The sequence below is a fragment of the Chlamydotis macqueenii genome, chromosome 25 (assembly GCF_036417535.1).
Source record: "Chlamydotis macqueenii isolate bChlMac1 chromosome 25, bChlMac1.mat, whole genome shotgun sequence".
NCBI lineage: Eukaryota > Metazoa > Chordata > Aves > Otidiformes > Otididae > Chlamydotis > Chlamydotis macqueenii.
The window spans coordinates 4829945-4842064 of NC_141580.1; the positions used below are offsets into that span (position 1 = coordinate 4829945).

Genomic DNA, 12120 nt, shown 5'->3' on the forward strand with positions numbered 1-12120 from the left:
GAACAAGCCACCAGTCCTGACATCCTGCTCCAGCTCGCTCGCCAGTATTTAATGGTGACATCTGTAGTGAGATTGACACAACCCAATTCTGTGTGTGCGACCACCGCAGGAGATGACGCAGGCTTCCTCCCTGCCTCTTCGAAGACCGCGGCTGCGTTCTCCTGTGCGTGTGTGTGCGCGCAGGAGGGACGCCCAGCTGAAACTCGCTGCACCGATTTGCTAATACCTGTTTATGTGTTTGGAACGGCACCGGAATATTTTGCATGATGTTGTTAGGTGACAGTGAAACCCAGGCTCTCCGTCGGGGCTCTAACTGCCACAATCACCCTTTGCTGATGAAGGTCTTGTGGGTGAAGGAGCATTAGCTGAGACCCCCAAGAGGCTGCTGTGCAAGGGGCTGGTTAGACCCCAGGTGACAAAAGTCCCGACCACAGGGTTCGTACCGTAGAAGGCTGTTACAGCGCTGACTCACCTAATTGCCGTTCTTATCGCAATCGCCATCGTTCCATTGGGTGGTGGATCTTCGGAAGGTTTCATCAGGACGAGTCTCTGCAATACCGAATGAGTAACAGATCAAGTATAATATATGCGAGAATGATTTTTTTCCTAAAGGAGAGATGTTTGCTGGATTGGACACTGCTGACCGCCCTCACACGGAGGGCAGGAGATCACCGCCCAGCGCTGCAGCCCAGTTTTATCTGATGGTGGGTGAGCATGTGTGTGAGGCCCATCAGATGCAGCCGGGAGGAGACGTCCCAGAGATATTTTCCCTGTGACCGTGTCCCAGGGTGTGGGCAGGTGCCAGGACTTACACCCTGTTTTGCAGAAGAGAGCAGGAGAGGAGACTTACTCTCTCACTTCAGAACAGATACTTTGAAAACCTTCACTTAAAAAAAGCCGGAGTGTGTTTTGGCATGCAGGGAATGATCGTATGCAGATGCTTTACACAGAATTTCACTGACCTCTAAAAACGCATTTCTTTAATTAATTAGATGTGACCACAGGAAGAAAGAAACAGAAGGAACGACACGTCCCGAGTACTGTTCTGCTAAGTAACTCTAAATATATTTGAAGATGCTCCCAGTGGCACCAGGGGTTCACGACAATTGTACAAACTGCTGTGGAACAAACCAAAAAGTCCACTGGTTGAGTGTCCCACTGCTAGGAGAGGAACGGGACACAGGGTTTTGACACAGCTATTTCTAATTTCAAAAATGCATTTAGAGAAAATGAAACTTTTCACCGGGAAGAATTGTTATTGCCAACACTTTCAATCCCAAACATTTCTGGATGGAGCTGCTGCCAGGCCCCAACAGCTGAGGTAGTGGGGAAAAAAGATTCCAAAGCACATTGTGCCCTCATTGCAGAGTAAAGCGGCTGAGAGTCGCTAGGTGGGAACGACTTTGTATTTAGAACATGCAGTTAATACACTATTAAAATAATAAACATGATTGAGCCCTAATGTTTCAACTAATCCAAATTCATTGTTCTTAGGATTTTTCAGTTTTCAAATGTCTGGCCTTTTACAGAGACAAGAAAACCCCCTCATCTTTTAAATCCGAGTGGGGAGAAGAACAGCGTCATGCTAAGCGTTGGCCAGCTGAACCCCAACGGAAGGCAGAGCAGCCCATGTCCTCAGGACAAGAACAATGTTCTCCCTCCAACAGTCATACTTCAGGGTCTGGGTTTCTTCTTTACTATGGAGAAATATTGTTCCGTGAGATTATCTGGTGTTAATAAAATTGCTTATTGATTATATAATGGAAGTATAATATATAATGTATAATTATATATATATAATGTCTAATTATGAGAATGAGTCATGTTCCCCAGATAGATCCTCCACAGTTTTCCTCTGTGTAGCAACATCAGCAAATTGAATTTTCCTGACAGGAAGTGACCAGGGGGAGGAAGGATGGAAAAGGATTCAGGACGGCTGCAGCGCTGGAAAGGTGGGTAACTGTCCTGTCGCGCCCCCACAAATGTGCCGCCACAGCAGTTTCTCCCAAACACATCAGTCCAAGGGAGGCTGTGAAGGCAGAGCTCAGAAAAGGTGGTGCCACGGGAGCCGCTCAGCCCACACTCCCGTCACCGTGCCGCCACCCCTGCCCGCCACAGAGGCCATTCCGGCCTCACCCCTTACGGCTGCCACACACATCCCAAAGGAAGAAGCCTTCGTTATCTCCCAGCCTCTGCTTTCAGCCAACGTACGGCTGTGTTTCTGCGGAGCACGTGCTAATTCTGCCATTTAAGTGCACTGGGTGAATTCATGCCCACACTGGGCGAGCCTTTCAGGCTTAAACAGTCCACCAGCCTCTTCTGGGCAGGAGCTCGTAACACTTGCATCACAGGAAAAGGGAAGAGGCCTCATTGCAAACAACTATGGTGCCATTCGCCCCCAGGCATCTTCCTCCTCCTCCTCCTCCTCCTCTGCCACCCACTTCTGTCTTGGCTCTGGCCTGAAGCACGTCAGTCAACGCGCAAGGGCAGGTTCTCCTGAATGCCGCTGATCTCCCAGCTTTGAGGGTACACTCTCACTCTATGCTCCCCCCAGCTATGCCCAGTGCAAAAAAAAAAAAAAAGTTTCAAAACAAGTTGTGTGTTTTAAATCTCACCTTGCAATTCTTTTTTCATACCAGTGTGAGAGGCACAGATGCTGGCAGCTTCTCTGGCCCAGCCTTTCAGAGGTCTCTTCAGGAGAAAAGAATCCAAACACGTAACCAGCACACCTGAGACTCTGCGAGCAGGCAGGGCCGAGGACACACAGCACGGAGTCTCTAAGAGCCGCTCACTCGTAACAGATGAAGACTCCTGCCTCGTTCAGCCTCTCAGCCCCTGCTTGCTGCAGCAACTGAAGTTTTCTCAGCTTTATTCATTGGCCCATGACTGAGAACTGTCCTCAGTGCGGTCAGAAGGTAACGTCAGCGCCTGTTCCCAGCACTGGTAAGCCCACTGAGGCAGGCAAGTGGAGGAACGGGAATTTAGGTGCTCAGGTGGTTCTGAGCACCGCATCACGGAGCGATGCCAGGCAGTTCTGAGTCTGGGCAATGCCAGAGGAAGCCTTCACAGCTCCTTGTGCAGTGCTCACTGCGCTGCAGGCTGTGACAGCAAAGGGCACACCAAGGGTGGACGTGCCTTGATGTGTTTGTGGAGCCCCAGCTTGATGCAACGAGCAGCACCAGCCCGAGATTTCGTAACGTGGCATTGCCCCACTTCACAGGTACTACTGGGGCTCCTTGCCGTTCCTGCAGAGCTTATTGAAATCTCTTTTCCGTTAAGGTTTTCCCAGCCCTCTAGGTTCTCTTCTGCAGCATTCTCTCTAGATTTTGCTGGGAACATTATCTAAGATCATCTAGTTAGCTCAGTACGCTTGCGAATGCCTGGACAATCCTATGAGACATAACTGCAGACAAAACCTACCATCTACTAGAACGGCTTCCAGCTCACAGAGAACTTTGACATAAAACACTCCTTCCAAGAAACATTTGTTCCATAACTTTTATCTCTGATCCTGGACAGACGTTTCCAGATACGCTGAATCCATCAGGCTTCTTCATTTTTAAGGAGCTAATCTTGACTCTTGAGGTATGTGGCCTGCATGAATTCTAGGGGAAAAATGACGTTAAATCTTCCTTTCATGTATTAAACCTGTGAAGTATGTTGCACACAAGCATCCTCAGTGATACTCAAACTATCCAAACATGGGGGTTTTTTTGTGAATGGAACACATCAAGGTTAGTCCTTTTGAAAGGAATTGCTCATACAAAAGGTGTAATAAAGATCTTTCCAGGCAAAAAACCCCAACCAACCAAAACTTACCCTTCTGCAGAATTACAGAGAACAACACAGAAATGTATGTTGTGTCCTTACAACATCAGCATCAGCAACTGGAAGCCAACAGCTAAACAGAATGTAACCCAGTAGTTTCAGGAACCAAAGTATCTGTTGGTGTAGAAGAGGATTTTCTGCACCTCAAAAAAAGACAATTTCTCACTGGAACAAGCTAAAGTTGTGACTTACACTTCACTGACTTTTGTAGTGAACCGTTTACATTTCTGCAAGTCTGAGAAGGCCTCGCTTCCTGAGACATTTCAGAAATGAAGTCTAGCAGAAGATGAAATTTTAGGTGTGTCCTGCTGCGTGGGTGCGGGTGTGCTGGGAGGGGTGTTTATAAAAAGATGTTTCCACAAACACTTGCTATGAGCCGTAACAAACAAACCTCCACATGAGCAACAGCCAACATCGCAAAGGCCGAGAGAGGAGAGAACAACATCCCAAGTCAGTACAGGATATCACACAAGCAGTTCCACCTACAAAGAATGACAGCGAACAGACCGCATTGCGCTAAAGATCACGCGCCCGGGAAGGAGGGCAGGCGCGAGGGGCAGCCGGGAAAGGGACTGCAGACGTTTGAGGCTCGGGTTGCTGTGAGAGCTCAGAGGACGGATGCTCAGCTGCAGTACCCACAGCTATGTATTTGAAAGAGATACAATCTTAAAAGGGGAACAAGCAAGACAGCAAATATTTCCTACTTTCGGTCATGCTTTGTCCCTGGTGGGAAAACAAAGCTGAAGGGAAAATGCTATTGTGATGCACAGTTTATTGGCTTAATCCCAAACCCAGGAACTTAATCTTTCTCCTTGGAGTAACGTTTGTATTTGCACTGCGAAAGGAAAACATCCTGACTGAAATTTTGAAATCCCTTCAAGAGTGAGAATATTACCTCTGACATTCACAGACATGTCAAGAGAGACTCGCCTGAGCCAGGATGCTTTCCCAGGACTTACACAGAGCTATTTTCCTGTTGTTGTCATACAATTTCTAATAAATTGTTATTTATAGAAGATAATTGTAAATGTATGTTTGAATAAATTGCCAATATTTGCCAATGCTCACTAAGTTTTGACGAGAAATTGCAAAGCTGTCAGAGACGTCCAGTGTGCCTACAAAACACATCCTGCCACACGTTTTCAAAAGGCATAAAGCAATAAAGGACTGAAAGGAGGCCACGCAGATGATCAGGGGGCTGGAGCAGCTCTGCTGCGAGGCCAGGCTGAGAGAGCTGGAGCTGTTCAGCCTGGAGAAGAGGAGGCTCCGGGGAGAGCTGAGAGCGGCTCCCAGTGCCCAAAGGGGGCTGCAGGAAAGGTGGGGAGAGACTGTTCAGCAGGGCCTGGTGGGACAGGACGAGGGGTCATGGTTTTAAAACAGAGGGAGGTAGATTCAGACCAGATATAAGGAAGAAACATTTTACACTGAGGGTTGTAGAACACTGTCCCAGGTTGCCCAGAGAGGCGGTGGATGCCCCATCCCTGGAAACGTTCCAGGCCAGGTTGGCCGGGGCTGTGAGCAACCTGATCCGGTTGGAGATGTCCCTGCTCCTGGCAGGGGGGTTGGGCTGGGTGAGCTTTAAAGGTCCCTTCCAACCCAAACCATTCTGTGATTCTATGATTCTAAAAATAAGGAGCACAGAGCCTAAGATAACCACAAACCAGAATCTATTAATATAGCACTTCAGTATAAAAAAGTCAGCTGGGATTCTTTGGCAGATATCTGGAAGGGGAAAGAGTGTGAGGAATGACTGCGTTAAAAGAGAGACACTACTGTTCGTTGCTGCCCCGCGTTATGCCAGTTCATTGTTGTGCTGAAAGAGACGTGAGCAGAATGTGGTGAGTGGGATGAGTTTAATTCACATGACTGTAACTCAGTGGAGTTGATCACAGAAAATATCTGCCTTCTTCAGAGCCACCCAGTAGAAATTACATGTTTTGTATCAATAAACAAACGGTCGTGAGCACTTTGAGTATGGGTTGAGCTTCCTGCCACTGCCAAACATCTCCCTTTGACAAATTACCCTTGGCAGAAAAACACCATGGGAAGCAGGTACTCCCTGCGATGGCGACACCCACCATCTCAGCTATAAATGCAGGCCAGGCAGGGCGGGAATTGGAGCTATGATTCCAGAGCAACTGTAAGACCAGTTTTGACTTTCAACCTGAGCCATTCGCTGCCGCCACCATGAGCTGCGGCTCCAAGCAAACCTCTAAAAGCTGTCTGCGAGGGAGCAGTGGTGGCAGCGCCGGCAGTGGTGGAGGGGGCAGTAAGTATTCCTCTGCCTCCTCAAGAAGAATCACTTCTAGGTCCAGCGGTGGTGGCAGGTTTTCTGGTGGCAGTTGTGGTGGAGGAAGTTCCAGGCGCAGCTGTGGTGGTGGGGCTAGCGGTGGCAGCAACGGAAAGTTCAGGCGCAGTAGTTACGGAGGAGCAATGAGTGGTGGTTATTACGGAGCGGGAATGAGTGGTGGTGGTTATGGAGGGGGAATGGGCTGCGGCAGCGTGGGAGTAGGCTTTGGCTCAGGTAGGAGTGGGTTTGGTGGTGGTTACGGAGGAAGCTTTGGTGGAGGTGGTGCTGCTTTCAGTGGTGGCAGCTTTGGCAGCAGTGGCTTTCATGGAGGGAATGTGGGAATTCTCTCCAACGATGAAAAGCTGACCATGCAGAGCCTTAATGAACGGCTGGCTTCCTACCTGGAAACGGTCAGAAGTTTGGAAATGGAAAATGCTCAGCTTGAACAACTGATCAGGGAGTGGTACCAGAAGCAAGGTCCAACTGGTACAAAGGACTACAGCCACTATTACAGAACAATTGAAGACCTTCAAAATCAGGTAGGATGTTCTTTGTCAGAGAAGTTTAAGCATTGACAGACTTTTTGTGATTAAGTAAAATGTCTGAGGCACGGATACTTCTAAACTCACCGAAAGGGCCTCTTGCACTGGAAACTCTGCCTTCTGTGCATGTGCCCAACCATCTCCCACTGGAGATGCAGAAACAACGCACACCCCCTGTAGCACACGCACAGACCCTTTGCTGGCAGACTGCCGGCTCTCAGAATGCCTGCAGTGGATTTCAGAGCCCAGGAAAAATTGTAACCATTACCCTCCGGGATGTGCAGTGTCTGACATTTGAGTGCAGCCCTTGGCGCGCGGTCATGGAAGGTGAGACAGAGCTATGGCGACGACACAGAGCCTCCTGACAGGACTCTGGTACTCACAAAACAGTTTTTGCCATTCTGATGCTATTTTCACACAGGAACCTCTTTGTTTGGCACTGCAGATGACCTTTCTAGGCCTCTGTATGTAGGAAATGCTGTTCCCATCAGACACCTGGGAATTAAAACAAGAAGACGGCATTCCTGTTTCTGTCCCTCTGCAAATATGAGAGATTCACAGGAGAAATTTTCCTATCTACTTCCCTCCTAGCTTGTGACTGCGGCTGTGGAAACCAACAAAGTACTTTTGGACCTGGATAACACAAGGATGACTGCAGAAGACTTCAGGATAAAGTAAATATATATTCCTCTTTTCCAGACAAAAAAATATATATTTCCTTTCTCCTGCTTTCCTCAACTTAGTTTTATAAATTCATTCCATAAACAAATATCAATCCACAGAGAGTAGAGTTCCTCCTGGTTCCATGGCAGCACATCTGAAATAATTTGTAAGATTTAAAAATTCTTCATTATTTCTATAATGATCTCCAATGGGAATACCGCTGTCCTGGTTTTGGCTGGGATGAAGTTACTTCTCTTCCCAGTAGCTGCTCTGATTTGGATTCAGCATGGGATCTGGTGTGTGAAGAATGTTGATAATGCCCTGATGTTATTGGTTGTTGCTAGGAGAACAGGGACTTTTTTCAGCTTCCCAGGTTTTGCTGATGAGCAGGGGCAAGAAGCTGGGAGGGGAACAGCCAGTACAGCTGGCCCAAACTGGCCAGAGGAAGTGTTCCATCCCACGGACGTCACGCTCAGGGTATGGGAGGGGGTTGGCTGGTGGGCAGAAATCTGGAAATGGCTGTTCTGAGGTTGCTGCTTGGGCTCGTTCTGAGATCGCTCTTGGTTCTGCTCCATGATTGCTGCTCAAGGACGGGCTGTCGGGTCATTGGGAGTGAGAAATGGGGCATTGTTCATTTTGTACATTCTATCATTATTACTATAATTATAATCACCATTATTATATTACTATTAATACTTCTTCCTATGCTGTCCTATTGAACTATCTTTATCTCAACCCACGGGTTTTACTTTTTTCCGAGTCTCCTCCCCATCCCGCAGGGCGGGAGGAGTGTGCGAGCGGCTGCATGGTGCTTAGTTACCAGCTGAGGCTAAACCACAACAACTCCCTATGGCTGTGGAGTCAAAGCTTAAAAAAACCCTTTATTTTTAAGGAAAAAAAAATTGTGATTTTCTCTCACTGAAAGTCAGATGAAACAGGCAGATGAAACCTGCACAAAGTCTACAGTACGAAGAGAGAGTGAAAAATACCACAGAATACATTTTAATATTAAATAAATTATTTAGTTTTAATATTAAACTTTAAGTAGTGGCTGCTGATTTCCTAATTCTGCTGGTTGAGAGATGCTATGTGCTACGAAGTATAGAAACAAAAGTAGACACTGAGAGACTGGAATATGTGAACTTTTTCATAAATAAAGTCAGCAGGAGAAGGACTGAGAACCCAAGAGCAGGGCTGACCTTTCTGCCCCGTCCTTGGTGCAGGTACGAGATGGAATATGGGCTCCGGCAGAACGTGGAGGCTGACATTAACAGCTTGCGACCCTTGTTGGACAATCTGACCCTGAGCAGGTCTGATCTGGAAATGCAGTTTGAGTCTCTAAAGGAGGAGATGATTGACCTCAAGAAGAACCACGAGGAGGTAAGAGCCAGCTCCTTGGTGTGCAAACTGCAGAGGAAAACAAGAACACTGACAATGTCGGAAACGTGGGGAGGTTTCCAGATAACGTCCTCTGCACTACTCTTCCCTGCAGCAGCTCAGGAAGGGGCGGCCTGAGGCAGGCTGACTGCCCAGCCCGGGCTGTTCCAGGGCATCTCCTAGCACAGTTCTCTCAACCAGCAATGACCGGGAAGTCAAGGCCAATAATTGCAAGAACAAAAAAAAAAAGCCAACATACATATATATGTTGTTGAAAGGATTCAGGATGGTTTATGACTTCAGAGCAAGTTAATCAACTTCAAAACTCTTTGGCAAAGTCATTTAACCACTTTTATTTATTTGCCTTGGGCCCGGGTTTTCTCTGCAGGAAATGAAATCACTGCAAACACAGTCCAGCAGTGATGTGAATGTGGAGGTGAATGCTGCTCCAGGAGAGGATCTGCTGAAAAAACTGAATGATATGAGACAAGAGTATGAAAATATTATTCAGAAAAACCGACAAGAGGTGGAAAGGTGGTACGAAAGCAAGGTAAATGGCTACAAGTTGAACGTTCACATTACAAAAGGAAAACAATACGAACAATACCATTCATCCTGCAGATGAGTGACACTTTAAACGCCAATGTCCATTGCTTTTGGGATATAATGGTAGAACCCCTTTGATTAAAATAAAGGAAATCACAAGTGGGCTGGAACTGCACTGGCAGAGTGATATAAGCAAGTTCAAAGAGCTCCCGTATTACACGGAGCCCTGCTTCAACTTGTGCTGCCAGATGCTGCCATGATAAACCACCACGCTGACACTGTAAGTAAAATGAAAAAAATCCCAATTCTGTATCTTAATTTTTCAAGATGGAGGAAGTGAGTCAACAAGTCCACTCCAGCGGCCAGGAGGTGGAATCAAGCAACCAACAGATCTCTGAGCTGAGACGTGACTACCAGAGCCTGGAAATCGAGCTGCAGTCGCAACTCAGCATGGTAGGTGACGATGGCTTCTAACACGTGAGTTGGTGGAATAACAGATCAGCTACAGCTAGCATTGCATTTAAAGAAGATGACACCATGGATGATTTTTCTCATTTTGGCCATAAGAATGATCCAATCCTGCCACCTTCCCACAACCTGCCACATTCCCAGAAAAACTGTATTTCTTGTTTCGTTCTCAGATACAGTCTTTGCAATCCAACCTGGAAGACACGGAGCGTCGCTATAACATGCAGCTGCAGCAGATCCAGGCGATGATCGCCCCCTTGGAGGAGGAGCTGGCCAGCATCCGCTGCGAGATGGAGAGTCAGAACCAGGAGTACAAGATGCTCCTGGGCATCAAGACGCGCCTGGAGCAGGAGATCGCTCAGTACCGGGCGCTGCTTGAGGAAGGGCAGCACGATATTAGGTACGTACATTCCGATTAATTAACACGCCATCTGTGCGGACAGGTGAAGATGAAAGCAGCGATATTTATAGGAGGAACTGGTGCGACTGATTCATCATCACCATATTTACTAGAATCACAAGAATCCAAATGGAATGGAAATCCTAGCTGCAGGGTACAAAGCCGTGTTATCCTATACTTACTATGAACGGGACAACAGCATTTACAAAAGCATTTAGAACTATAATTTGTAATTTCTTCTCCTAAGTACAATCAGGCAGTACAGTTTTACACGAAAATGAAAGGTAAGCAGGGCAATAATGGTATTTTCTAAATACTCAAGGTGTATAGTTTGGAAGACTTCTAAAGCCATTCATTATCTTTCTTTTTCTTCTTCTGTGCAGATCAGTTAATTTGTCCTTAATTAGGATAAAACCAGTTCTCTAGACCATGTTTCACACAATAGCATTTTCTCAGTCACACAAGGAGCTCAGAGGGAGTCAGAAAGTGGCCTCGATACAGTCGATAGGATGCCAGACACTGGTCATGCTGCTATAAATCTTACACACCCACGCCCTCTGCTCTACAGCATCACACAGGGAGGAGCTGGTGGTGGATTTTCAGGAGGAGGAGGTCATGGAGGAGCTAGCTGGTCTTCTGGAAGAGGAAGTAGTGGAGGAGGAAGTAGTTGGTCCTCAGGTGGAGGAAGCAGTGGAGGAAGAACTGGAGGATCCTACGGAAGAACCTCCTCTTCTGGAGGTGGAAGAGGAGAGAGTGGAGGAAGAACAGGAGGTGAAACCTGTGGTAAAACTTCAAGTGGAGGAAGTGGCGGTGGTGGAGGAGGAGGGGGCAAATCCTGCCTCTCCCGTTCTTCATCTTCCCAGTCCCAGTCTGGCAACTCTTGTGAAAGCCAAGGTAAAAACTGGAATTACAGAGTACATCTTCTCATTGACTTCTCTCTCTGAATAGCAGGAAAACTTCCTACACAGGAAAACTAGCTATGACAACTTCCTTCCTCATTTGGAAATCTGGAGATATTTTTGCTATTTTTTTCCAAATCATGTTTTAAGTCCACTCCGACATTCGTTCCTACACAGTAACGCATCAACACGGTAGTATTTTCCCAAGGGACTCGAATGAAGAGGACACTATGAAGAGTGGTATCAGAGTGAGTGTAGAAGGAGAAAATGAAGGGGGAAAAGGAAAGGTGATGCCCCATCCAAAGCATACAGGGAACCAGGGAAGTCCACAGTTTCGAAATCAAGCCAAATGTTAGAAACTGGTATTAAGGGGGCAAAATGGTTAAAGCAGGGTAAAATCACTCACGACATTTAAAATAAAAGGGGTATTAGCTGTAAAATCCTGAAGCAGCAAAAGATGGGGAGTAACCAAAAGGTCTTTTCTGTGTCTGATTGCATGGCTGTGGTTCCAGAAGGTGCCGAAAACACAAAGCTCTGCCTGGAAGGGAATAAAACATTGGAGAGAGGAGCAACAATGGAGGAAGTGTCTGAAGCCATAAAAACAATGAGACTGGGTAAGGCTCCAGGTCCCGACAGCATCTCAAACAAATGCCTGAAAATGTTGAAAATGAACAGAAAGTTATCATTTTTAGAAAGGTTGTCTTCCTTTTTGGATTTAAAAAAAAAAAAAGGGAAAATGATCCTGCTTTGAGACTTCAATTTTTTCCTTCCTATCAAGGAAGTAACAGGGATCCGAACCTCAGTTTAAGCCGCAGTCTGCCTCACAAACACACTGTTTTCCATCACAGACTGGCAGTTGGTCATGGAGGTATCGGCTACAGACCACAAGGCCTGAAGCCATTAATGGAGAAAGTAAGAATACTGCAGACTCTCTTGATGCTGAAAACAAAGGTAGTGAATTCAGAAGGCTTTTGTGGAATGCGTAAGATTTTTTGTTAAGATTTGGTGTAGATGAAATCTAGTTTTTAAAAATTAATGCACTCTAAATTTGAAGAGTCATTTACACTTAGGCAGTTGAGAACAGAAGCAGGTCCATGTATTTGATAT

The 12120-nt window shown here is 46.6% G+C and overlaps 1 protein-coding gene across 1 annotated transcript; it reads left to right on the forward strand.

Annotated features, from left to right (window-relative positions):
* The first annotated feature begins 6015 nt into the window (after positions 1–6015).
* On the forward strand, positions 6016–11908 carry LOC104475062 (keratin, type I cytoskeletal 19). The gene is made up of 9 exons (XM_086766433.1): positions 6016–6657; positions 7252–7334; positions 8547–8703; positions 9089–9250; positions 9574–9699; positions 9888–10114; positions 10683–11008; positions 11526–11627; positions 11862–11908. The coding sequence occupies exons 1-9, from the start codon at positions 6016–6018 to the stop codon at positions 11906–11908; spliced, it is 1872 nt and encodes a 623-aa protein (XP_086622559.1).
* Positions 11909–12120: the final 212 nt, after the last annotated feature.

What these genes read in the sequence shown, in the direction of transcription:
- LOC104475062 (XM_086766433.1), top strand. Translation starts at nt 6,016, where the DNA reads ATGAGCTGCGGCTCCAAGCAAACCTCTAAAAGCTGTCTGCGAGGGAGC. An exon ending in GAAGGGCAGCACGATATTAG is followed by an intron (nt 10,115 to 10,682) that starts GTACGTACATTC and finishes TCTGCTCTACAG; the next exon opens with CATCACACAGGGAGGAGCTG. An exon ending in CATAAAAACAATGAGACTGG is followed by an intron (nt 11,628 to 11,861) that starts GTAAGGCTCCAG and finishes TTTCCATCACAG; the next exon opens with ACTGGCAGTTGGTCATGGAG.